Source organism: Lithobates pipiens, unplaced genomic scaffold (assembly GCF_037356315.1).
Source record: "Lithobates pipiens isolate NorthernLeopardFrog02 unplaced genomic scaffold, aLitPip1_a1.2 Scaffold_18, whole genome shotgun sequence".
Lineage (NCBI taxonomy): Eukaryota > Metazoa > Chordata > Amphibia > Anura > Ranidae > Lithobates > Lithobates pipiens.
Genome location: NW_027507758.1, coordinates 506,900,564 through 506,924,313, shown reverse-complemented (window position 1 = coordinate 506,924,313; position 23,750 = coordinate 506,900,564). Strand labels below are relative to the sequence as shown.

The window sequence follows — 23,750 nt, the reverse complement described above, 5'->3', positions numbered from 1 at the left end:
AGTTGAAAATGTGGAAATCTCTACCACTATCCTTATTGGGATGTATTACTCTCCTAAACTTGAAAGTTATACCAAAATATATTTACTTTTTTAGACATTATCCTCAGTGGCTCCCTGTCTCCTTTTTTACAAAATTAAATAAACTTTTCTCATCCTTTTAATGGGGATAAAAGAATCCTAGATATAAATTTACCACCTTGATGTGCCCTTGTTAATAGAGTGGTCTAGCTTTTCCAGATTTATGTAAATATTTTTTAGCCACTCAGTTGGTTACGCTCGCCTGGTGGTTAAGTCCAGATTTATCTAACCCCTCTACTCCATTAGAAGCAGAGGTGGGGACTTCCTTAGAAGCTCTTAGATTACTTGTGTTTAGGAGTCGTAGGGCACCCTACCAGCTGACCGCATCAATGCTTAACACTATTCGAGTTTGGGAGGTGGGCCTGGCATGTGACGTTGTGAACATTATCTTAAGGATGTGATTTCACCAAATGCCCCTTTATAGTTTAATCCTGCCCTTCCTCAGTTTTAAAAATGACCAGAGCCTATTGCATGGACTAAATATAATATCAAATTAGTTTCTCAGGTAGTTACTGATCAGATATTGTCTACTTTTTCTACACCTGCTTCACTTTTTAATCTGCCTAGTTCTCATTTATTTAGATATCTTCAGCTTTCCCATAGCTTTCATGCCCAATTTTCACAAGATAGTTTAACAGTTATAAAATCTACACTAGAATCAGTACATAGGTTGAATGTATGGAGAGGCGCACCTCCAGATTATATTAACATTTTATTAAAATTTCCCTCCTGCCATTGGAGGGTCTTAGAGCTAGGTGGAAGTGAGACATGCCAGACTTGGATTTAGAAGATTGGAAGAGTGTGTGGGATTTCCCTTTCTGATCCTTGGTATTCTTGATAGACAGCATGATTCAATTTAAACTGGTACATAGAACTTATATTATACCATATAGATTTCAAAAGATAAATCCTGCATGCTCATCTCAGTATTGGCGGTGTATTGTGGTTCAGGGGAATTTTACACACACCTTCTGGACTTGGCCATACATTTTTTGGGTGGAAGTGGTGGATTTATTGAATTCTATCACTTCCTCTCCCTTACAGCTTTCAATGTCTGTATGCTTGCTGGGTCTGGTGGAGGCTACTCTCTCTACAGTGTCAGAGCGAGTGTTTGCTAACACTACATTATTTTATGTGAGAAAATCTATTACTTTACATTGGAAGAAATCCTTTTCTCCTATGCTTGTATATTGGAAAGAATTGGTAAATAATAATCTTCCACTGTCACTGACCTGCGTCACAACAGAGAAAATATATACCTGTGCTCAAATCCCAATAGCTTGTACATATATTTGAACTATCCATAAGACACATAGCTCCCTGCCCACTTCTAACTGGCTGTGATTGCCAGTAACAGGAGACAGTTGCTCTCACTGCTGTCTCTAAACCAGTGAGGAGTGAGAGAGCCTCATCCCTTGTGCACATCGTTGGGTCAAGACCGGGCTCAGGTAAGAATCAGAGGGGCTGGAGGGAAGCTGCACTCAGTAGGTTTTTTACCTTCATGCATGAAGGTAAAAACCTTCTGCCTTTACAATCATTTTAACTGCAATGTGACTAATAATAATACTCTAGCTATTGCACTCTAGGAGAATGGTTAGGACATGGTGCAATATCCCCTGAGAGGTGCCTCTTGGCATAAGCAATAAGTAAAGGTCTCTGTGTAGTAACTGTAAAGGAACAGTCTTTAGGTCTAACTCTTCAGCCGGTCAGCGTTGGGGCCCAATTGTACTGTTGGTGCAAATGGGAATAGTCTCAGTAAAGCTTGCAGGCAGCAATACAGCTACTAGACTGCTGTATGATCAGTTTATAAGGGGCTCAGTCTCTCTAGCAGCAGATAGTAATTCCCCACGGTAGCAGCTCACCAGTTCCAGAGATACTGCAGCTCACCATCGGTCACACACAGTAGTTAGTCAGCTCTCTGCTCTGCACCCTGGTGACTCTGACTGTCAGCACCTTTAAACTCATGACTCTGAATCCCACACAGGTGCCAGGGAAGGTGCACACTGGACAGCAATGTGCATTCTCCAGTCTCTCTCATAGCAAGGAGAAGCTGTGTCCTGTACAACCTGGCATCCAACTCCCAGCAATCTCCTCTCTGGGGATTGTAGCTTTTGATTACATAGTGGAATCTCTCTTCAGGTCTACATTTCCTACAGTGCATTGCTGCCTGACTTGGTCTTTTAAACTCTTCCTGCTCAGCAGCTCCCTCCCCTTGCTGATATAGCTGTTAACCAGTTGAGCACCACAGGACAGTACTTACAGATAGCAGCTTTGGATAAGGCTTCTCTCACTCTCCTTCCAACTTCTGGCCACCTAGGTGACTCCTCCTCTCCCCCTAGGCAGCCCCTCCCTCTCTGCATTCTTCTGGGACACGTCGCAGGTCCCAAAAGATTGCCTGGCCATTGACAGAGTGCAGGAGGACTGGCGCATGGGCAGTGCGCGCCCGGCTGTGAAGCTGCAAACTGTCACAGCCTGGCGCCCACACTTACAATGTCGGCAAAGAGGAGGGGGAGAGAACGGAGGCTTCGGGCAGCCACATCACTGGACCGTGGGACAGGTGAGGGGCTGTTTATTAAAATTCAGCAGCTATACTTTTTGTAGCTGCTGACTTTTAATAAACTCAACAACCAGTGGAACTCCGCTTTAAAATGTAGGACATTATTCCCATCATCATCTGTTTTTAACATTTCCAAAATGGAGCTAAATATTGCTAAAAGCTTCAGCAGTGCTTTTGTAAAAGTTTGCATTAAACTTTGCACATTAGCACGCTAAATCTGATATGTGCAAGGTGTAATGGCTATATTGATAACAAAGTGATGCAAGGATTGATTAATTACACACAAAGAACCTATCTGTATTGTTGTGGACAGCCTTGGAACTCTCCCTGGTAATTACTGTCCAAACATACTCAATGTGACACCACCAGACAATAATTTGATGGTGACAGTTTAACATCCCACAGCTGCTGTCCGAATATAACGATTACACTTTCAGCCTCACCCTGTGTGAGTTTTTCCAGCTGCCAACATACGTTTTAACACACCAATCACAGCATCTGCTGTAGCAATTCTAAACTGTAAGAAATGTCTTAGATACTCGCTGCCAAACCCTGACAGGAATGTTTAAAATATGGTAGCCCTCCCAATGGCAATGATTCTTTCATTTCTGGTTAGAGCATTCAGAGATTTCACCTAAGGATTTCTTTATTTTATTTTAATGAAAGAAAAGAAAAACGGGGCAAGAAAATATTTACACAAAAAATAACTCTGAAAGTCCAATTCACTTGGAGTAGGTCCAATGTGATGTATTAAGGTAATTGATTTCAATGCAATCCTTCATAATTTTGGTGCAAAAGTGTTCCAGCTACCAATTGCAGCAGCATTTTGTTGACTCTCCAGAGGGAGCCACTGAGCCACCCCCCCCCCCCCCCCTCCAAATCAAGAGAGGCCAAAGATGAGATGTAGGAGTGCTGAAGAGTTTACTTAGATTTCAGTGGACACTCCTACAATGCCAGTTTTTCTCACTATATCAACATTTCCAGATTATCATGTTTTACAGCCCGATAGGGCTTCCTGAAGACGCTGCATCAGTGAAACATGTAGATGCTGTAATATGATCATCATAACCGGTATACGTGGTGACATCATTTCCGTTTCCAGTCTTTGGAGTGCACACCAAGCTGCGCAGAGAACTAGTAACACAGGCTGAGTGTATTGGTGTCAAGGAACCGGGCACCCAAATATGTGAGTGTATATACACATATTTTTATTGTATGGGCACTTATATCAAATAAATACTGTACTATGAGAACATTCATCTTTTATGTCGTACATTACACATCCTCTGAGAGGAATTCACAACATTGTGGGGAAGAAGTTTCTGTTTAATGATTACTGCCAATTAGCCAAAGTGCTTGGAGAGCACACCGGAGTCTCTGGATTAAGCAGTTATGACTTTTCCTTTAGTTTGGGGGTCATATCATTGTGGTGAATGCATTGGAATGGCACATGTGGTGATATAATGCTACAATTAGGCCTCATGCACACTGGACATTTTAAAAACATCAGTAGCGTTAGCTGTAGAAAGCTGTAGCTGTAGACTGAGTTTTGCAGCGTTTTTGCAGTAGCGTTTTACAGTGTTTTTCCAGCGTTTTTTCGCGTTTTTTAGCTGTAGCGGTTTTTAGCTTTTTTTTAGCAAAGTTATACTCCCACAAAAATGATACTCCGTGTTTTTCAGTGTTTTTAATCTTTTTTTTAAGTTAGAGCATTTTTACAGCTGAAAAACTCTTAAAACCCACTAGCTCTGGGGGTTTTTTCCAGCCAGAAAACGCTCCTGCCAAAAAAAGCTGGTAACAGCCTATGTGTGCATGGACACCTAGGATAACATGCTGGGGAGTTTACTGGCTGCAGAAAAAAAATGCCTGAAGCCAAAAACAGCAGCTATAAAAATGTCCAGTGCACATGAGGCAAGAGAGACTTAAGTACACCCTTTTCACATTAGTAGATGGGCCCGATAACCAACAAATTGTTGCACAGAATGAAATTATGATTTGATAGACATTAGACTTGACATTGATCATGGTCATTATATTTTTATACATACGGGTAGAAATTTGTTATAAAAGTAATTTTATTATAACTGGGATTCTGAATTATCTGTAGAGTTTCTGAACCAGAGATGTATTAAAAGGATGGTTTCAGGTCAAGCAGTGTTAGACTTCAGTTGTGAATTACCTCTAAATGGTTTTGCAATGACCAATTACAACCAGGATGGCCTGCTAGAAGTTTTATTACATGGGAATTTTACCACGGGGCTTATTTAGAAATCCTTTGCATCTGTGAAGGAAGCCCTAGCTAAGTACTGTTTATTCAACCTGATCTGCTCTAGCTGATTGATGTGGGATATATGAAAATCTGTCAGTTCTCTGCTTGGCCATGTACTCAAGATTATAAGGATAAGTTCACCTTCAGAAACATGTTACATGTTCCACCTGTTTTTAGGGTGGAACATGTAACTTGTTCCCGATCCTGCATCTCCTCCCCAATCCCCCGAATCCTTGTGACAGCAAGCCAAGTATCCCTGTATCTGCTGTTACTATTTTAAAAAGGGCGGTCGTGTGGGGCTTCGCCCACATGTCTGCATCCTTGATTCACAGATCCCTGTGAATCAATGAACTACAAATACTGACAGCCTTTGGCTGTCAGCTTGCAGTTCTCAATGAACAACCAGGGCACCGTTGAGCATTTGAATAGTTCATTGAGTCTTCCTGTCTTTGTGAAACTGCTTGCAGGCAGCTTATACGGACAGTCTGTAGGAGTCCCACATGGTGCCGGTGATCTGTTGATCGCAATGCTTTTCAGGTTCTCACATCAAAAAAAAAATAGTAAATCCATATTATTTTTTTTACCTGCAAAAAATGTGCACTTTGTTTTTTAAAGCGAACTTATCCTATAAATTAAATAATTGTGTCGCTGACTTGTGAATTTTGGGGAAATAAGGGTAGCACTTTGTTCCATATGAATCCACATTCTTGCAACTCAGTTTGGGGTTCATCTGACCTCATTATCATCACAAATGTCAAGTGTCCTAATTTAGAAAACAGGTCCACTGGATTGCAATTCAAAAATCTGAATGTTTATAATAAAGTAGGAGGTGTACCCGTGTGGTTATTATTCTTTGATATATTATGTTACCAGCTACAATTTGCACAACAGCTGCTTAATCATAAAGCTTTAGAAACTGAGACGAAAGGATTATGTACAACCATAATGTATGATGTGCCAGGCTCAGGGTGTTTACCTACCATTTTTCAAAAAAAAAAAGTAGGGTGTGAGAACATTAAAATATATGTGTTTTTATTTCCATGCAGAAATTGTTCCTCGAGATCTTCGGATGAAAGAGAAGTTTTTAAAGCATTTAACAGGTAAGTTTGTTTTATAAAAATGCATTGCTAGAAAAGAAATAAAAAAAATGACATTAACCAGTTTAGCTTGAGAGTTCACATATTTCAGTTAGGGGACTATTAATTGGGCAGAGATTTTGTTCTTACTTATGATATAGAAGACTAACAAAGCTTTCTTTTGATAGTGTTTCAAGAATTATTTTTGTATGTATTTTAAAGGCAAAGTACAAAACAGATTTTTTTATTCGCAGTTGTCTGACACATCCCCATGAGTAACAGCTAGAGCTCTCCATTTATCCAGTCAGCAAGGACATAATCTTTACTAATTACAGAACTATTGGATGCAGAAGGGGGTGTGTTGGACCTCGGCAGAGAGACTACTACTTCCAGACATAGAGCACATGTTCTTCTTTGCAGCAGGCTGGCAAAAGTATGTTCTTGATATAAACAAAAAAGTCAGTACTACTACCCATACATCGCATAGAAAGCAGAGCTCCCAGGTGCTCGATCCACAGTCATTGGCTGAGTAGAGAGATTAGGAAAAAATGATCCGCACTCATCAAGCCACAGTGGCCAAACGCAAATAAGAATTAACCTTTCTTATTTGCGTTTGGTCACCGTGGCTTGTTAATAAATACTAAATTTTTTAAGAGCAATCACCGAAGTGCGGATAATCTTTTCCTCAAAAGTATGTTCTTCTCAGGCTGTAATTATCACCTAAAAATAAAAAATAATTGTAATGCCCTATACACACGATACGATTTTCTGACAACAAATGTTCGATGGGAGCTTGTTGTCGGAAATTCCGACCGTGTGCATGCTCCGTCGAAATTTCTGACTAACAAAATTTGAGATCTGGATCTAAATTTTTTTCCAACAACAAAATCCATTGTCGGAAAATCCAATCGTGTGTACACAATTCCGATGCACAAAATTCCATGCATGCTTGGAATCAAGCAGAAGAGCCGCACTGGCTATTGAACTTAATTTTTCAAAAACAAAATGTGGAAAAAGTGAAGCACTGTGAATACTTTCAAGATGCACTGTATGTGAATATAAAAGTTTATTTTCTTTTTATAAATTCACAAACTCCTATTTTAACTACCTGCTAAGCCACTGTGCTGCCTATATATACATTTTTTGGTTAGCTATATTAACATAAACCTTTATCAACAGTATTTGGACTGCATAAGGACCAACAGGAGTGAGGGAATACTTTTATTTATCATGGAAAAATAATTCTCTGGGCTTCTTTCATTGCTGAGTGTATGTGTGAAGTGTAAAGGTTTAAGCTCTTAGTCACATGGCAGCTGTTATATGTCTCTCCACTGTCCCGTTCCAAAATGTAGTACCTGATGCCTTACATTATAGTGCCTGATGCCTCAGCTACCTATGAGTAAAGCCAGGCATCTTCATATGGGTAAGCAAATCTATCCATATGTAAATAGCAACTTAGAGCAAATTGCTATTTACATATCAGTAGCACTGCTCTAAAAGGATTGAAGTGTTACTAAACCCACAACACTAAAAATCTGTCTGTATATGTAGTAAAGCATGCTTGTTATACTCACTGTGGAACCTAAGGAGTTAATCTGCATGGTATAAAAAGACTGTTTGATCCTGTCTTCTCTGATCCCCCCTTCTTCCACTATCCCAAATCTATCTGCTGATAAGACAGAGCCCATGGAGTCATTCTGCCCATGCTCAGTTTGGTGTGTATTGCTAGTGAGTTTTCTCTTTCTTGGGTGGGTGCATTTGATCAGCACAGGGCCAATCAGCATTTTCCAGACAGAGGGTCAGGGGTACTGCAGCCTCATAGGACAGTCAGAATAGAATGAAAATGTATTGCTAGAGGTTTTTTATTTTCTTGGGAGGGTGCATGTGATCAGCTCAGGGTGAAAGGTGAAGGTCTATGCTGAGCTATTAATATTCCCCCCTGCAAATGCCCCCCTCCGTGACTCTTCCATCAAAATCAACAATGCAACTATCAGGCCCTCCCCTCACGCCAGGGTACTAGGCGTAATCCTAGACTCTAACTTGTCATTTCAGGCCCAAGTCCAATCATTGTCAAAAGTTTGTAGAATTCCCCTCCGTAACATCTCTAAAATTCGCCCCTTTTTAACAATTGAAAGCGCCAAGCTCCTCATTCACTCCCTCGTTATCTCTGGTCTTGACTATTGCAACTCCCTTCTCATTGGCCTACCACTCCATAGGCTATCCCCTCTTCAGTCTATCATAAATGCTGCTGCCAGACTTATCCACCTTACCAACCACTCAGTGTCTGCCAACCCTCTCCTCCCAGTCACCCAGCGAATTAAATTCAAAATACTAACCACAACATACAAAGCCATACAAAGCCATTCACAAATCTGCCCCGAGCTACATCACCAATCTTGTCTCCAAATATCACCCAAATCATCCCCTCCACTCTTCTCAAGACCTCCTACTCTCAAGCTCTCTCATCTCCCCCTCCATCTCCAGGATTTCTCCAGAGTCTCTCCCATCCTCTGGAACTCACTACCTCGAATGGTCCTCTACTCTCGCTACCTTCAGGCGTTTCCTGAAAACTCATCTCTTCAGGGAAGCCTACCATGTCTCCAACTAATCTCCTACCACTTCTCACAACTCATAAAAACTCTTTTAGTAAATTATTATTTTTTTTGAATCAAGAAAGGTTTTTATTGAACATTCTACAAATCACAACATCTGTTTACTACAGATACATGTCTACATGCTGCACCACAACATTGCATTGCTAGGTTCAGTACATATATATAGGGTAATCTTTTATGGGCAATGTAAAATTCTAGACATTACTAGCTCCCAGGGGCTCAAACGGGGAGTGTCTAGCCACTGGGACCAAATTCTTTCAAACCTGCTCGGGCTTCCTCGGTGCTGATATATATATTTCTCCATAATGAGGGTCTTCCCCATGTGTACTATCCATGTGGCGGCTTTAGGCGGTACTGTTGACTTCCAACCCATGAGAATCAGCTTTCTAGCCTGAAATAACACTCTAGAGACTGTGATTCTGGTCAGTTCCTCTGGGATCACGTCCCCCAGGACCCCTATAAGGTCTCTGCTGTGCCGTCGCCACAGGCAGCACAATGGGTCCGGCAGCCTACTTATCTTATGGAGTTTTGTCTGGGTATAGTGGGCTCTCAATAGGATGTACAACTGAGACACTTTCTGAGCTACGTTTAGGGAGCATAAAGTTACTGATTGCATAGCTTCTTCCCAATGATCTCCTGTTAGTTGACCCAGGTCTCCCTCCCACATAGCCTCTGCCTTACTTGGAAATGCTTGCAGGTGTTTTGCCAGCAGCATTTGGTAACACTGGGAAATGAACCCTTTAGTTTCAGTGCTTGTGTGCATTGCATGGAATACAGGGGTGGGCGACTGTGCCCATTCCACCACGCTGCCCTGCGCTGCGACAGCATGGTGGAGTTGAAGTTAGTAATAATGCATATTAGCAGGCAAATCGAACTTGGCCTGTAGTTCAGGGAAGGTTAGCAGCCTGCCATTTCCAAATATGTGAGATAGCAGGGTCACCCCATGGGCACGCCATCTTGGCCCCTGTTTCAGCTTCGCCAGCTCTACGTATGTCTTATTGTCCCATATCTGGCTATACTCCATGAATCCCTGCACCTCCTGAAATTGTCTGCTTTTATTCCAGATCTTTTGTACAAGTGAGAGTGTTGGGGTCTGTTTCTTGGATTTTGAAAACATTTGCGCCTCCAGTCCCGCCGGGATGGTCTAGGCCCCGGTGGCCATCAACATTGACCGTGCTGAGGAGCCCCCGGGTCCCGGGACATAGAGCCTATCAAATGTTGTAGCTGGGAAGCTATGTAGTACAGCCAGGGGTTGGGAACCGCCAGCCCTCCACTGTCTTTGGGTTGTTGTAACTGCTCCAGTCGTATTCGAGGGGGCCTAGTATGCCACAGAAGCCGTCTAAATAGGGTGCTCACTACTCTAAAAATTTTTAGATTTATTAGTAAATTTTAATTTGATGCTTTTCATTTCAGGTCGACTTTCCTTCACAAGTCCAAATTGCAATAAACATTTTCGGAGGCTTTACAACAGCACGAGAGATTGCACGATTCCAGCTCGTAAGTAAGAAATTACTCTACTTGGTTCTGAGTAGCAAACATTCACACGCAAAGCTAATTTACTTAAAGTGCTGCTAAAACTATTAACGGGGATACATGAAGAAGCAGCGATCTAAATTGCTCAATGAATCCCTAACCAGATTTGCCAATACATTAGGTAATAATATTGTAGTGGTAGTCTATTGATAGATAAGACCATATGTTTAAAACAGTGATTGGAAACTTCAGGGCCACTGGTTAATGTGAACTATGCAGAAGAATTTCTAACTCAGGGTGAAGTAATGCGCAAAAACACTGAATGTCCATATTTTCATTTGGTTTTAATAATTTTTACTAAGAACATAATATGCCTCTCCTACACATGTTGGAAAGAAACAGAGCATCTATGGAATAGCATCACAGCAGGAAGCTAACTTCTAAGAAAAGACACATAATATGAAGAATTTAGTGTTAGTGTAGCTGCAGAGGGTTCAGATGCATCTGAATCCATGAGATCGGGGGGCCCCATCCTGTTGGCTGCTTCCCCTTAATTACTAGTCTAGTGATCACATTACATTCTATATATTGGAAGAGAGGAGCCTTTCCGCCTGTTCCTCCTCTAATGATGTTTGAACCTCCAGTAGTACCTATATTTATAAAATATTAGAACTTCAGGAATTAATAGGATACTTAGAGGTCACCCAGAAATGGTTGTACACATTCCGAGGCAAAAACTATACTCTATTGCATTCAGCAGGCAGTGTCATCACTAAATGCAACCAATTTACATGAATGGGGCAGCACTGCAACTGCCCAGGACCCGCGTGTAATGCATGCAGCTGCAGGGTGGTGGTGAGGCATTGACAGGGCTAAAACAGGTGGTGAGGAGGCTATATGTCAAATGCCTTTGAAAAGCGTTCCACTGCAGATCAGTTTTCAGATATGTTGCAGCAATAGTCGCACGTCTAAATGTAGCCCAAGAGGTGTTCTACATGACATTTAGAAAATCAATTTTTCATTTTGTGACAGGGCCCTGTACTTTTGTATTACACTCTTTGTTTATATACAACAAATTTAAGTGGCATTGTTTTACACCAAGCACAAGAGGCAGAAGCTGATGGCACAGGAATAGGTAAAGCTAAAGTTCTGGGGGGGGTTTTTTTTTCAATTATTTTTTAAATCATGGAATTTGGAAAAGCAATGCAAAACAGCCAGCATGTATTACATTACCAGGTAACATTGTCCCAAATGAAAAAAGATAAGTAAGCTACATATATCATAAAAGGACATATTTGTATACAGGAAAATAATAATAAAAAAAGAAACACAACATATTTCTCAGTAAATGCAATAGGCTGCATGACCCAGCAAAGAGCAGCTGGAAATGAGCAAAAAACATAGAATTCCGCCATATTTTGTTAGTTTTACAAGAGATAAAATACATGTGCATATAACACAGAAAGAAGTATTGAGCAGAGGACTAAGGACAGGATTAAGTAAGTCGGAGCTGAGGGAAAGTATAAAGCAAAGAAAGAAGAAGGAGTAAGTGAGGAAGGCGGGATGGATAGAGAAAGAAGAGAGGGAAAGAAAGGACGGGAAAGAGCTGGGAGGAAAAGAGGGGGACAGGGTAAAGTAACTGTCTTCCTCTTGAATGGTTCCAACCACAAAGTCCAAGACTATGATTACCTGGTATACTAGAGAACAGGAGGGCAAATTAAGACTGAGAGGCAAGGGAAGTCTGGTCCCTTTAAAAGAAATGGGGGTCCAAATTTTCCAATATTTTTCCTCCTATTCCCTCAAGATCACAGTGAGGCTTTCCAATTCCTGGATTTCAGCAACTCCCGCCCTTGTATACAAGCCCTGGCTGCCATAAACAAGTGTTTAAGTAGGGAATTTATTAATTTCTTACTGAATAATGGGGTGTCATTCGTGAGGTATGCAGCTGGGTTTTTGTGAAGGGAGACTCCTGTCATGGTCTGAATTGTTGTCTCTACTTCATTGCAGAATCTCGCTAGTTTCAGGGACTCCAAAGAGATACAGTGCAAAATAGTGCAAGCTCGGCCAGATTGGATGGAGAGCATCTATGAATAGCAATTTTAAAGTCTTGCCACAGATTCTCAGTTGGATTTAGGTCTGGACTTTGACTTGGCCATTCTAACACATGAATATACTTTGATCTAAACCATTCCATTGCAGCTCTGACTGTATGTTTAGGGTCATTGTCCTGCTGGAAGGTGAAATTCCATCCCAGTCTCAAGTTTTGGCAGACTCTAACAGGAAAACTATTTATCATTTTTCTTTCACTTAACAATTATGTGCCACTTTGTGTTGGTCTATCACATAAAATCCCAATCAAATACATTTACCTTTTTGGTTGTAACATGACAAAATAGGGAAAATTTCAAGGGGTATCAATACTTTTTCAAGGCACTGTATGTATGAGAGTTCCTTCAGAATCCCAACAGTGCCAGCATGTGCTGAGTACCTGGGGAAACATTCAGTGTAGTTTAGCCGGAGTCTTGTACTACCGTGTGAGAAGTATTATATCCTCCTTCCTGATATCTGCTTGCCAGAGATGCCTTATGAGCAAAACAAAGGATCTTTTCTTGATGGGCTTTTGAGAAGGAAGAGCGAAAATCATGTTCCCACTTTTGTAGGAAGAGTAACTCTGTTGGAGCATCCAGGTCGAATCACAAGAACATAGAGATGAGAAAGGCAATGGGTGAGTGGCTTCCCATCCAAACAGGTTTGTTCAAATGGGATAAGTTAATGTAACATCTGACAGCACCAGAAGGGACAGTATATATACGCCCAATTGAGCATGTTGAATAAAGTCCAGCTCAGAGGAGAAGCGAGATTCTATGTCTCTGCTTGACATAAGGCACTGTTAATGGAGAAGTGAATAAGCCTGTAGGAGTGATGATGCAAGATCACATCAGACTGAGGGTCACCCATGACCGGTTTAAAGTTCTGTTTTAAAACTTTTTACCACTAATTTGGAGTCATGTGTCCCCCAGGGGCGGATCCAGGGGGGGGGCAACGGGTCAATTGCCCCCTCCGAGAATACTGCCATCTGATGACAGAACGGCCGGTTCCGCGGGTCCAATCGCGGCCGGTTCCGCGGGTACCCGCGGGCCGGTTCCGCGGGTCCAATCGCGGCCGGTTCCGCGGGTACCCGCGGCCGGTTCCGCGGCTCCAATCGCGGCCGGTTCCGCGGGTACCCGCGGGCCGGTTCCGCGGGTCCAATCGCGGCCGGTTCCGCGGGTACCCGCGCTGAGTGGACGGGTGAGGGGGGGGGCAGCTGGGCGGCTTAGGAGGGCTGCTGGCCAATCAGGAAGCCAGCAGGCAGGGGAGCAGGGAGATGACATCTCTCACTGCCCTGCATCCCTCCAGTTCCGCCCTCACTGTGTAGGAAGCTGTGTGCAGCAGAGAGATTGCATCATCTCTCTGCTGCCTATGTTCACTCTGTAACCCAACAAAAGACCACCAGTAGGTGACAATCCGCAATGTGTGGCAGGCTACGTGGCAAGTGGCAATCAGCAATGTGTGGCAGGTGACGTGGCAAGTGACAATCCGTAATGTGTGGCAGTTGACGTGGCAAGTGACAATCCGCAATGTGTGGCAGGTGATGTGGCAAGTGACAATCCGCAATGTGTGGCAGGCTACGTGGCAATCCGCAATATGTTGCAGGCAACGTGGCAAGTGACAATCCGCAATGTGTGGCAGGTGACGTGGCAAAGTGGCAATCCGCAATGTGTGGCAGGCAACGTGGCAAGTGACAATCCGCAATGTGTGGCAGGTGACGTGGCAAGTGGCAATCCGCAATGTGTGGCAGGCAACGTGGCAAGTGACAATCTGCAATGTGTGGCAGGTGACGTGGCAAGTGACAATCCCCAATGTGTGGCAGGTGACGTGGCAAGTGGCAATCCGCAATGTGGGTCAGGCAACTTGGCAAGTGACAATCCGCAATGTGTGGCAGGTGACGTGGCAAGTGGCAATCCGCAATGTGTGGCAGGCTACGTGGCAATCCGCATCTGGTGGCAGGCGACGTGGCAAGTGACAATCCGCAATGTGTGGCAGGTGACGTGGCAAGTCACAATCCGCAATGTGTGGCAGGTGACGTGGCAAGTGGCAATCCGCAATGTGTGGCAGGCTACGTGGCAATCCGCATCTGGTGGCAGGCGACGTGGCAAGTGACAATCCGCAATGTGTGGCAGGTGACGTGGCAAGTCACAATCCGCAATGTGTGGCAGGTGACGTGGCAAGTGACAATCCCCAATGTGTGGCAGGTGACGTGGCAAGTGGCAATCCGCAATGTGGGTCAGGCAACTTGGCAAGTGACAATCCGCAATGTGTGGCAGGTGACGTGGCAAGTGGCAATCCGCAATGTGTGGCAGGCTACGTGGCAATCCGCATCTGGTGGCAGGCGACGTGGCAAGTGACAATCCGCAATGTGTGGCAGGTGACATGGCAAGTGGCAATCTGCAATGTGTGGCAGGCTACGTGGCAAGTGACAATCCGCAATGTGTGGCAGGTGACGTGGCAAGTAACAATCCGCATTTGGTGACAAGTGACAATCCACATTTGGTGGCAGGCGACATGGCAAGTGACATCCTCAGGGCTCCCACTGATTCTGCATTATGGTGAGTTGAACCATTTAATTTTATATTACAATGTATTAATAGAAATAATGCGCTTCAATCATCCTGACACCATAACAACCATGGTGCCGTAATGATTGAAGCGCCAATACCAGCCATTTCCCATATAAATTGCCCCCCAAAAAACATATTTTATAGCAGTGCCCCTCCCGAGATTAGACTCTGGATCCGCCCCTGGTGTCCCCTCATCTAGAAGTTGGTATTCAGTATACCCAATTTATATAAAATCCAAAAATGAACACACACACCGGCATATTTGTGTATCCAATTATTTTCTCAAGCGACAGAAGACAGTTGTTGACTCTAAAAAGACTAAAGCTGGCCACGTAAGTTAAAGAGGGAGTCAACCTAAAAAAAAAATATTAAAAGCCAGCAGCTGCTGACTTTTTAAATTAATAGACACTTACTTTTCCTGGAGTTCAGCGATGTCGGCAGCCAAAGCCAAACAATCGCTCAGCTCTTGGCTATTGCCGGCGCCATTCTCGATGAGGGAATCAGGAAGTGAAGCATTGCGGCTTCACTTCCCGGTTCCCTACTGTGCATGCACGAGTCGCGCTGAGCATCGTAAGTGGACCCTGCTATCTCCTGGGACCTGTGTGTTTCCTAGGAGACAGCAGGGGGGAGGGGGCGCGGGAAGGGGCGTGACTCCCATGAGAGTCCATTCCCGGAAGTGGGTGCAGATACCTGTATTATACAGGTATCTGCACCCCCCTGAAAGGTGCCAGTTGTGGCATCGGATGGGGGGAGGAATCATTTTTGGGTGGGACTCCGCTTTAAAGTATGTTTGTACAATCTCTTTTAGGTTTACCAATAGTGTGAAGACCTACCTGGCTGGATATAAATGAAATGGATTTTATATTTCTCATCGCCGCAGGTAGACAGGGATTTCTTTCCTTGTCTACCTGCATCTTATTCTTCAATGATTTTAACATTTACAGTATGTATTATCTCTCTGTACATGATTTGTAATGGGATACCATGTGGCCCCTGGGCTAAATGTGCCAATACATTTTTCTGCATAAAGATATGGATTGTTTAGACATGCCCTCTGCAATACATATGTTGGTAGACCTAAAATAAGTCTGTACAATCAGATTTTATTGTGTGTAGTTAGCTCCGGTATGCCTAATGTTCACTATAGACATTATAGTCTGACTGTATATTCTTTATACAATCTCTTTAAGATTTACTAATACTATGTAATATGAAGACCTGCCTAAACTATCCAATAAATGTTAGGCTCATAGGACAGTCAGAGTAGAATGAAAACACACCCTACAAGTTCTAACCAGACATTGATAGAAGTCACAAGACTTTTATATACCGCTGATAAGAAAAGGTATTTAGCGGTTTATATTTACTAAAATAATTGCATTTCCATGTTCTGCGTACTGTGGGAGACCAGATATAGTGAATGTGGAGTCCTGGGTTCAGTAACACTTTAATTGCAAATTTTGGCTAGATCCTATACTCTGCTCCACCAGCTATAGGGACTGGTCTAGCTGTGGGGAGGAGCAGAGGATCGAGTAAGAAAGCAAGAAAATCATTCCCCCCCCCCCCCCCCCATAGTAATTAACCCTTTCAGAGCAGGGACAACTCCCACTAATACTGCATTATTGTTGATATTTGAAATCTGATTAACATTATGTGAAAGATACCCCAACGTGTTAAATCTGCATCCTTGAATACATTGCATGCAGTAAAATTTCCCATGTTTAACTAAGCACTGCCATTCGGAAAATGACTTGACATATTTTAGTGATATTTAAATCTAGACTTAGTTAAAAGCATACTACAGATTGCTAACTTTGCTATGTTTATCAGTAATAATTAGAGGGTCCTCATGAGATTTCATTTAAATAGAACATCCAGTTGTGGAATAAGCAAAGTCTGGTGATAGGATGGTGTTTACTTACCACATATACAACTCAGCTCTGGTTCTTCTGCAGGGAGTTGTACTTTGGGCTATTAATAAAACACAGATTGTGCAGCCTGTATCAATTTTCTTTCTGTTTATGAGAGTGAGATTATTTGGGCCCATTAAAGGGCAACTGTACATTAAACATTACTGTGTTTATTTAATCAAGGAAGGGTCAACTTCCAAGCAATTAGGTCTTACTGTCATATTCAAGTGCCTGGAAGTTTCTTATTAAGAATCCATCCGTGTACAGCACAAATTTCCTTATATAACACAGTGGATATGCTTTTCTTTGGTATCAACCATCCTTAGTGGTCTTAACTGGAATGTATAAGGAAATTTGGATTCCTCTGTCTCCATCTCCCATGGTATCTTTTTTAATTACAACAAAATCCTTATACATATTTCTTTAGAAAACTCAGAAACTGAAAGTTTGCAATCAAAATATTGTGATTTTCAGAGATTGCTTGGTACTGTAGCAATCGCACATTCTTGATGAAGCTTAGGAGCTGTAGGATGGGTACACTTTTTCATATTACTGCACAAATTGATCATAAACAAACACTGAATTATTATTTTTTTTCTACAAATTCTACTTTCAGCAGTATTGGACAGAAAAACTGTAAAAAAAATTGTTAAGAAACATGTGCAGAAAAAATATAAAAATGTAAGCATATGCTGTAAATTTGGCAAGCTGATGCAAGAGTAGGCCATTTGTCTGTATTTGTGTATGTGGGCTTAAGCAAGAACCACTGAGTGCGTGTAACTATTTTATAGATCTTTAAAGAAACCCTGTTCCAGCAAGCAGGATTTGAACAGTTACCACTGGGGTCCTGTAGATGTCAGCAGCTACAGGTAGTCCAGAAACAGACACACCCCACCATATTTGCAACTTATATTTAGTGGATCTGGTCCTACAAACGGTTCTGGTATTTTTAGGAGCATCTTGGTATATAAGTGTGTATATGAACTTCTAAGAATTTTGTAAAAAAAAAAAAAAAAAAACACTGCTGGGAAGCACGGTGTAAAGTTGGCATTAACTGGGACCGAAGGCTATGATTATAAAGACACTGGTATCGTTACACTTTTGTTTTTTTACACATTTACTTATGGCAATGGTTGACATTATACACTGTGTTCACTAAGGATTCACAAAGTTTTAAAAGTGGTCTCAACAGACTGCTGACATTTTTTTAAATACCATTATATAGTAGGATGCATTATATACAGTGGTGTGAAAAAGTGTTTGTCCCCTTCCTCATTTCCTGTTCCTTTGCATGTTTATCACACTTAAGTGTTTCGGAACATCAAACCAATTTAAACAATAGTCAAGGACAACACAAGTAAACACAAAATGCAATTTGTAAATGAAGGTGTTTATTATTAAAGGTGAAAAAAAATCCAAACCATCATGGCCCTGTGTGAAAAAGTGATTGCCCCCCTTGTTAAAACATACTATAACTGTGGTTGTCCACACCTGAGTTCAATTTCTCTAGCCACACCCAGGCCTGATTATTGCCACACCTGTTCACAATCAAGGCATCACTTAAATAGGAGCTGCTTGACACAGTAAGGTCAACCAGAAGATCCTTAAAAGCTACACATCATGCCGAGACCCAAAGAAATTCAGGAACAATTGAGAAAGAAAGTAATTGAGATCTATCAGTCTGGAAAGGGTTATAAAGCCATTTCCAAAGCTTTGGGAATCCAGCGAACCACAGTGAGAGCCATTATCCACAAATGATGAAGACATGGAACAGTGGTGAACCTTCCCAGGAGTGGCCGGCCGCCCAAAATTACCCTAAGAGCGCAGCGACGACTCATCCAAGAGGTCACAAAAGACCCCACAACAACGTCCAAGGAACTGCAGGCCTCACTTGCCTCAGTTAAGGTCAGCGTTCATGCCTCCACCATCAGGAAAAGACTGGGCAAAAATGGCCTGCATGGCAGAGCTCCAAGGAGAAAACCACTGCTGAGCAAAAAGAACATCAAACCTCGTCTCAATTTCTCCACAACACATCTTGATGATCCCCAAGACTTTTGGGACAACATTCTGTGGACCGATGAGACAAAAGTGGAACTCTTTGGAAGGTGTGTGTCCAAGTATATCTGGCGTAGAAGGAACACTGCATTTCATAAAAAGAACATTATACCAACAGTAAAATATGGTGGTGGTGGTAGTGTGATGGTCTGGGGCTGTTTTGCTGCTTCAGGACCTGGAAGACTTGCCGTGATAAAAGGAACTATGAATTCTGCTGTCTACCAAGAGATCCTGAAGGCGAATGTCCGACCATCTGTTCGTGTACTCAAGCTGAAACGAACTTGGGTTCTGCAGCAGGGCAATGATCCTAAACACACCAGCAAGTCCACCACTGAATGGCTGAAGAAAAACAAAATGAAGACTTTGGAGTGGCCTAGCCAAAGTCCTGACCTGAATCCTATTGAGATGTTGTGGTATGACCTTAAAAAGGCCATTCATGCTCGAAAACCCTCTAATGTAACTGAATTAGGACAATTCTGCAAAGATGAGTGGGCCAAAATTCCTCCAGGACGCTGTAAAAGCCTCATTGCACGTTATCGCAAACGCTTGGTTGCAGTTGTTGCTGCTAAGGGTGGCCCAACCAGTTATTAGGTTTAGGGGGCAATCACTTTTTCACACAGGGCCATGATGGTTTGGATTTTTTTTCACCTTTAATAATAAACACCTTCATTTACAAATTGCATTTTGTGTTTACTTGTGTTGTCCTTGACTATTGTTTAAATTGGTTTGATGTTCCGAAACACTTAAGTGTGACAAACATGCAAAGGAACAGGAAATGAGGAAGGGGGCAAACACTTTTTCACACCACTGTAGATGTGTTTCTAAAGCCTCGTACACATGATCAGATTTTCAGACGGAATTGTGTGATGATAGGCAGTTGGCGAAAAATCCAACCGTTTGTATGCTCCATTTTTACAATTGTTGTCAGATTTTCCAAGGACAAATGTTGGATGGCAGGCTTATAAATTTTCTAAGGACAAATGTCTGTTGTCGGATTTTCCAATTGTGTGTCCGTCAGACAAAAGTCCAAAGTACAAACACGCATGCTCGGAAGCAAGGACAAGCGGTCGGTCTTGTAAACTAGCGTTCGTAATGGAGAATTAACATTCTTAACATTCAAATTATGAGATAATAATGAAGCTGCTTTGCTGGTGATACTGATGGAGTTATGGCAAACAAATTTTCAAAGGTTTTTTTTTCTAGTGATATCAAGAATAATATTATGCTTGTTTTTTTATTTTTGGTGCAAGTTACCACAACACCATTATCCCCTAGTTTGTAAGATCAAAGATACAACTATGTTGGTGTCCCTTGTTAATTTTACATTGTATTTTTTTAAATGTAACTGCCTACTCCCAAACTGTCATTTGAAGTAAAACACATAGCCAAGTATTATTCTACACAATTTTTTTATTGTGCATTAAAAAAAGAAAACAACTAAAATTGGACACGCTATCTGCCAATAGAACTTAACCAAAAAGTGCATTCTATGCATACAAATATATAACAAATCAAATCATTATTCAACCAAAAAATAAAATAAAAGCCTCATGCATGTGTCCTGCTTCTAAATATAGGGGGTCGACAATGCCAAGAATTGGTGAAAGCAGGGGTCCGTCATCCAAAGATAATTCCGAAAATCATTCAAATTATTCTCCTGGAGCTCCCGCAGCAAAGGCTTATGACATAATTGGTCATGATTAATAAAGCAACCAATTTTTGGTCTGAGAAATCCTCCTCCTCCTGTTCCTGGACTGAACTTGGTTCAAAGCAATAACTCCAAGGCCAATAATAACACGTTATCTCCTCTGATTCTGCAACATGGCTGGTTGACGAATGGCCATTCAGAAACGAACTGAAAAGCATGAAATGAAAAGCGTGAAATGAAAAGCACAAATCAACACTCACCAAACTTCTACTAACACAAAATTAGCCGAAGGAGCCCAAAGGGTGGCGCATGACAATTAAACATCCTCTCGTAGTACATCTAGTATGTCACTACATTTGTGTTTGTTGGCCAACAATTGTGTGTCGTTTGTATGCAAGACAAGTTTTTGGCCAACACCCTTTGGACAAAAGTCCAAGGCTTTGTCTGCACGATCATGTGTATGAGGCTTTACAACCATTGTGGTTAGTGTAGCTTGCAGGGGACTCTGGAGCATGCAAAATCTGGTGCAGCTTTGCAAAGAAACCAATCAGCTACCAGGTTATTTTGTCAAAATTGAACAACTTGAAGTTAAATGCCGATTGGCTACCACGCACAGCTGCACCACATTCTGAGTGCACTAGTTTTAGTAAATCTCCCCCTTAGTTATCTTAGGGCTGATTGAAAACTAACTAAAATGCTAATATTGTTTTAGAGGAGAGCACGCATTCTCCATGATGGTGGTGCCACTAGAGAAATCTGAATTTTAGGTACATTTTACACTGTGCTGCTTTTAAAAACAGTTTCAAGGGGACCAGCCACAGCTGTACTTGTGTAAAATATTTATTCCTAAATTGTTTGTCATACAGGCTTACGTAGAAAAACGTATGTTTATTTCAGTGTCCAGATTCACTTATTCTGTCTGAGTCTGACTCTTTAATTCGTGTCAGGGTGTCAGAGGACACCCAAATTCTGCATTCTGCTGTTTTTATTTAAATATAAGCCTCACATTTAAGCAATTCAGTATTGATATTTAAATTCTTGCATAAACCCAGTTGTGAATAAGAAGGTACTTTCTCGCAGAGGTTTGTTGACTAGGTAAATTCCATATTTGATAACAACCCATTGCTATATCCTAGAGCTAGCAATCTGGATGTTTCTGATTGCACCCCCTGTATACGTTTATTTGTGCATATGATATACAGTATCTGGTAATATAAACCTTTCATTGTGCTAATAATAAAAGTATAATAATAAAAATAATTTATGTTCAATAGGAAATGTATACATTTTTAGGTCATTGTGATCAGGCAGAAATGAGCCATCATAAACAGCAAAAACTAGGTAGCGTTATGAATGAAAATGGCTTCATCAGAAAAAGCATTAGTGCTCATAGTTCAGATTATCTTAGACCTTTTATTGCTCTAGGTCTGTCCACATGTGACCAAGTTTAGTCTAGGTTTTACAAAGACAAACATACTGTATATAGGTTAATGTATGAACTATCATACCATCCTCATGGGAGATGACAGTTCAAACATATTCTTTTAAATTATGTGCTGGTGCCACCATGCAGTTAGGACAAGTGGCTAAGGCTTGGCCCCATAAAAAACTCCTAGATTTGAAAGTCAATTATTATGCTCATAATTGTTTTAAAGGAAAGCATGAAAACTCTAGGCTGGTGGTGTTTCTGGAGATATCTGAATTCAGAGTTGCAAGGGAAGAGTGCTACAAAGCTAAACTAATGAGAAATATATCACAAGCTCACCCATCTTGATAAAAGTATTCTATTACATATATAAATCATTGCTTGCCTTCATGCACATGACTAAACTTGATACAACAAAGTCTGTTAGACAAACTAATAAAACGTTCTTTGATGTGATTAGTACTTGTAATTATTTTTGAAGCACAATTACCGTATTTATCGACGTATAACACGCGCCGGCGTATAACACGCACCCCAAGTTTAGGAGGGAATTTTGTGGAAAAAACTTTTAGGAGGGAAATTTAAGGAAAAAAAAACTTACATTTAAATGCCCATCAATGCAGCCTTATCAGTGTCCATCTGAAGCCTCGTCAGCGTCATTTGCAGCCTTGTCATGCAGTCTGTCCTCATTGCAGCCTTGTCATGCAGCCTGTCCTCATTGCAAAATAGTAAAAACAGTGTAGCGCTTCAATAATAATAAATGTGATCAACATAAATTATAGAAATAATAATATGACAAAAATCGCATAAATATAAATGCCTAGAGATAAAAGTCCAACATTAGGCGCTCATTCCACTATGTAGCTGGCATAGGGGTGACCAAACCGTCACAGAGGAGGAAAATGGTGTACTAGGCGAATGTATTCATATGGATCTGCTTAACTGTAAACATCAGAGAAAAGTAGATAAATACTTCTTACCGGAACAGTTGGACTCACACAGTCATATGACGGTTGAGTCTAGAAGGCTTGAGGTCACAATCTGGGACCAAGGAGTGTAAGGAGGGAGGTCTGTTGAGCTGATGGAAGAGCTCCGGGCGGTTGTAGGCTCAATGATGGATCCTTTCAGATGGAACGTCAAAGTAATCAAGCTCAGACGCAGCCCGTTGTGCCAATACTCCAATCTCCCCCGAATGGAGAGGGGGATGTTGTGAAGTTTTAAACCAAAAGAATGGAGAAAAAGAAAAAGAAAAAAAGGCTCCACATGGTGCGGGTCAAACGGTATAAAAAATGTTGGTTTATTGAAGTCAAAAGATAATTAATGACTTGGTGATCACATAAAAAACAAAATAAAATTAAAAGCAATGTGGGGTGCCAACAGCGAGCTTTTGACTTCAATAAACCAACATTTTTTATACCGTTTGACCCGCACCATGTGGAGCCTTTTTTTCTTTTTCTCCATTCTTTTGGTTTAAAACTTCACAACATCCCCCTCTCCATTCGGGGGAGATTGGAGTATTGGCACAACGGGCTGCGTCTGAGCTTGATTACTTTGACGTTCCATCTGAAAGGATCCATCATTGAGCCTACAACCGCCCGGAGCTCTTCCATCAGCTCAACAGACCTCCCTCCTTACACTCCTTGGTCCCAGATTGTGACCTCAAGCCTTCTAGACTCAACCGTCATATGACTGTGTGAGTCCAACTGTTCCGGTAAGAAGTATTTATCTACTTTTCTCTGATGTTTACAGTTAAGCAGATCCATATGAATACATTCGCCTAGTACACCATTTTCCTCCTCTGTGACGGTTTGGTCACCCCTATGCCAGCTACATAGTGGAATGAGCGCCTAATGTTGGACTTTTATCTCTAGGCATTTATATTTATGCGATTTTTGTCATATTATTATTTCTATAATTTATGTTGATCACATTTATTATTATTGAAGCGCTACACTGTTTTTACTATTTTACCTGTCGAACTTTGTTTG

The 23,750-nt window shown here is 41.6% G+C and overlaps 1 protein-coding gene across 2 annotated transcripts in view; it reads left to right on the top strand.

The window, feature by feature from the left end:
* ALKAL2 (ALK and LTK ligand 2) overlaps positions 1–23,750 on the top strand; it is a 114,723-nt gene that overhangs the window by 44,852 nt on the left and 46,121 nt on the right. For both annotated transcript variants that reach the window (XM_077488697.1, XM_077488698.1), the window contains 2 exons: positions 5,948–6,001; positions 10,006–10,089. In XM_077488697.1, the coding sequence (XP_077344823.1) occupies positions 5,948–6,001; positions 10,006–10,089 (138 nt within the window). The remainder of the gene's footprint in view (positions 1–5,947; positions 6,002–10,005; positions 10,090–23,750) is intronic.